Source organism: Solanum tuberosum, unplaced genomic scaffold, assembly GCF_000226075.1.
Source record: "Solanum tuberosum cultivar DM 1-3 516 R44 unplaced genomic scaffold, SolTub_3.0 scf00013, whole genome shotgun sequence".
Taxonomy (NCBI): Eukaryota; Viridiplantae; Streptophyta; class Magnoliopsida; order Solanales; family Solanaceae; genus Solanum; species Solanum tuberosum.
Genome location: NW_006238940.1, coordinates 1,149,618 through 1,153,480, shown reverse-complemented (window position 1 = coordinate 1,153,480; position 3,863 = coordinate 1,149,618). Strand labels below are relative to the sequence as shown.

At 31.5% G+C, this 3,863-nt stretch overlaps 2 protein-coding genes across 2 annotated transcripts; both read right to left on the bottom strand.

Annotated features, from left to right (window-relative positions):
* Positions 1 to 325: 325 nt before the first annotated feature.
* Positions 326 to 628, bottom strand: LOC107063008 (uncharacterized). Its single transcript, XM_015314384.1, has one exon. It carries the CDS (start codon positions 626 to 628, stop codon positions 326 to 328), a length of 303 nt encoding a protein of 100 aa, XP_015169870.1.
* Positions 629 to 649: 21 nt separating this feature from the next.
* LOC102585533 (uncharacterized) lies at positions 650 to 1,409 on the bottom strand. Its single transcript, XM_006340000.2, has 3 exons — positions 1,182 to 1,409; positions 848 to 1,073; positions 650 to 762 (listed from the first exon to the last, which is right to left on the bottom strand). Exons 1-3 carry the CDS (start codon positions 1,395 to 1,397, stop codon positions 650 to 652), a joined length of 555 nt encoding a protein of 184 aa, XP_006340062.1. The 5' UTR covers positions 1,398 to 1,409.
* Positions 1,410 to 3,863: the final 2,454 nt, after the last annotated feature.

The following is a 3,863-nucleotide window of genomic DNA, read 5'->3' as shown; positions in this document are numbered from 1 at the left end:
TGAATTTCCATTTGTCTGAATAATTTTGTGAAACAATCATTGTTAGTATTAGTTACCATCATAAAAAGCTAAAGTATCTCCAAATCATTACTTAGCATCATAAAAAAAATTCATACACTTCAATGTACAAAAACAATAAATTAAAAACATACCAACACATCACAAAAAAGAAATAAATTAAACACATTACAAATTAATGTAAGTAATTGTTTCTTATATCATAAAAAGCTAAAAGTTGATGCATCTTACAAGAATATCATAAACTAAAGGGAATAATAATTCAAATGCAACATAAACATATAACAAGCACAAAATAATGTAAAGATCAATTGTTTAAGTTAGCATTCCACATTGATTGAGCCAACTCATCCCTCCATGTGGTCCACTCCTGAGATGATTCAACAACATCAATGTTATCTTGTTGATATTCTACTTGTTCTTCCACATCGATCTCTAAGGGATCCACTTCCATCTCTCTACGAATAAAGTTGTGTATCAAACAACAAGCACTAATAATCTTGTTATGTATCTTAACCGAGTACCAAGAAGGGCTTCTAAGAATTCCCCAACGTCCTTTCAAGAGACCAAATGTCCTTTCAATAACATTACGAGCTCTAGTATCCTTCATATTGAAAAGCTCTTATCGGCATTAGGGTGGTGGATTTTCATCTTGCCAATCCCTTAACCAATATCTATATCCTCGGTAAGGTGAAAGAAAACCATTTCCATTTGTATATCCTCCGTCGCACAAATAATAATTACCTATAATATAAATAAGAAATTAGTTGCTTTTATATAGCATTATTTTTGTGATATAATTTTAATGTGAGCATATGTATAGCATTACCCTCGGGAATTTTCAAATCATTCGTTCGAGCTATAGCATTTCGTAATACACGAGCATCAGCCGCTGATCCTTCCCAACCAGGTAATACATAAGTAAAATTAAGATTTTTATCACAAACTCCTAGTACATTAGTTGCTATTTCTCCCTTTCTTGTCCTGTATCTTGGTTTGTCCTTAGATGGAACTCTAATTTGAATGTAAGTACCATCCAATGCACCTAGACATCCCTATAAAAAAATTATAACATTATCTCAAACAACAAAAATTTCTTCGTAAAATTATATTTATTTTACTTTTACATAAATTAATAGATACCCAATTGAAAGTGCATATACCTTAAACCATCTCCATCGATCGTCAAGCTCATCTTCAAGCACCGGTTTGGGGTTAACAAGTAACAATGGAGCTAGTTTTAGAATAGCTTTCAAGCATTCATTGAAAGCTTGACTTACGCTCCAGCCTGATCTAATATAATCAACCTTAATGGATCTATTCTTCTCATGATGAGCCAAAATATTTAAAAACATTGCTAACTTTTCACTACTTGACATATATTTGCTATCAGTCAGCTACCTCCAACTTCCTTAGTTAAGAGAACTAAAGTGTGAAAAGAATTTCTATCCATCCTTAACTTATCAATACATGTTGTGTCACTATCTTGTACAATACAATTTAAATGAGATATAATTTTAGGAACTCGACTACTCATAAGGTACCTAATCACATGCCTATTTCTTTTTATAGAAATACCATGAATAACCATGAAAAGAAAAATAAACATAACAAGAAATTGTTGGCACAATATCTCCTCAAGGATGATAAAACATTCAATATCGGACTGTAGTTGATGATCCATAAGAAACCCTATTTTTTCATTAAAAAATGAAAAGAGTTAATACACAAAAAAAAAAAAAAATTAAAAAAGAATCAACGAGGGCAACTTTACAGTGAGGACAACTTGAAATTGTTTACAAATATTTCAAGCACATAAAAAGAACAAACTTTTTTCAAAATGTACAAAACCCCCAAAACATAACATTCAAAAAAAAAATTTGATCTCTTCCATTAAATAGAAAAGATGAGTGTATCCAAATTATTATGCAACAGATCAGAGAATTATTAATAATGACAAAGAAAGAAAAGAGAAACAAATTCTGGAAAAAAAAAATTAACCTTGTTAGAAACTTGAAAGTTGAAGGTTATTGGTAAAGAAGTTCTTCAATCACCCATCTATGGCTTCAATCGAAAATGAAAAGTTGAGTATACCCAAATGAAAGAGTGATTCTCACTGCAATGAAGAAGAGAAGAAATCTGGAAGCTAAGACCATAAGCGGCACTTGTGAAAGCTTATCAATTAAAGGGTTTGAAGGGTAGTTTTGTCATTTAATAAATTTATCCCATCACAAATTGTGATGGGATTACTATACCACCCTTTTGGAGGGATAACTTATCTTGGTACTATTTATTAATCCCAGGATAAGTTATCCCAAACTTCCCAACCAAACACTAAATTAAGTGCCACTAAATATTTATCCCAGTACTATTTGTACCTATCCTTCACACCAAACGACCCCTAAGGAGTTTTTAGTACTTTGACGGCAAGCTGGCGCAACAATTTGATGTACACTGAAGTAATTTAATCCTAAGGCTTTAAACAGTGGTATTAGCTCCTTGTTGGGCTCAATGTGTCAAAGATAAGGGAGAAAGGTTACGAGGTCTAATTTAGGTAAGCGTAGATATAAACATAAGAGCGAAGACATCACCTATCTTGAAGCGTTGATAATGCTACACTGGGTTGGAGAAGTCTCCGATTGGGATCATGATGTTGGTGGGACTTGTCAACTTCCAATGTGAAATACACCCAAAACTCATGGTACATATTGGTTGTTTCAAGGTTACGGCTGAAGCAGACGACTTCCAATCCCCTTTCCCATTTCTTTTTCAGTTTTAGCTTTAGTTTTCAAAATAGAGTAGATTTTTAGTATTATTGGGATCGGGTCCTTTTTGGGCTTGGTTTGCATTTGTTATAACTGATCCTTTTATAAATAAGGGCTTGACCCACCTTTTAATCAAAAAAAGAAAAGAAAAAAGTTATTAGTAAAATAGCATAAATAATTTGAAACACCTAAAAATGAAATAACAATGTATGTAATAAAGTTGCATATAAAGAAATATTTCTTTGTATTACGTCAAGGCTAAATTGTAGTTCTCTTCTACTTTTTTCTTCAAACAAATTTATTTTTATTGTTTTTTTTTTTTTTTCTTTTATTGTTATTTTCAGTTTGATTTTATATATATTATTTTTAATATAGTAATTTTCTAAATTTTTTTTTATATCAACTATATATAAAAAAATAAGATCGCACAAAGCGCGATTTGATTAACTAGTTGTCATTAATTAAGAAAACAAAGTTTGTACCTTTGATGCATTCAAGGTATTTTCTCGAGATAATAAAGTTTTGTGTTCAACAAGTGTTATAAAATAAAAACTATAAAATAAATACATCAAAATGGCCAGAAAAAATTGACCAGAATTTGGGACCCCACACATCAATTTGACAATATTTTCTTTAATAAATTTTCTACTAAATACTAGTAAATGCAATAATTTTTTCCTATTTTCCAAACTTTTTGCCACCCTTCGTGAGTTGAATGTGGATATTCTTTTGCAAAAAATTGAGTCTCGGTTTCGATTAATACCGATGACTTGAATAGTGCTCTCAATTGAACGAACATGAATGTACGGCAACGATGAGGCCAAATGAAGTTGCATAAACAATATGTGAACTCTTTGCATCTCGTTGTGATTAACAATTTATCGAATTGATTCTCTTGTAATGATCATTGCACACTAGCGAAAGTGTGTAGTCTTGTTTGCTTTAAGTGTCAATGCCTTGTGTGATTAGCTTGCCTTGAACCATGCATGAATAAACCTAGAATTTGCCCTGTTCGTCTGATTGATTTAGAAAGGTGTCCTCTTGATATGATCTTAGTCAATTTTAAAGAGTGTGAGTCAA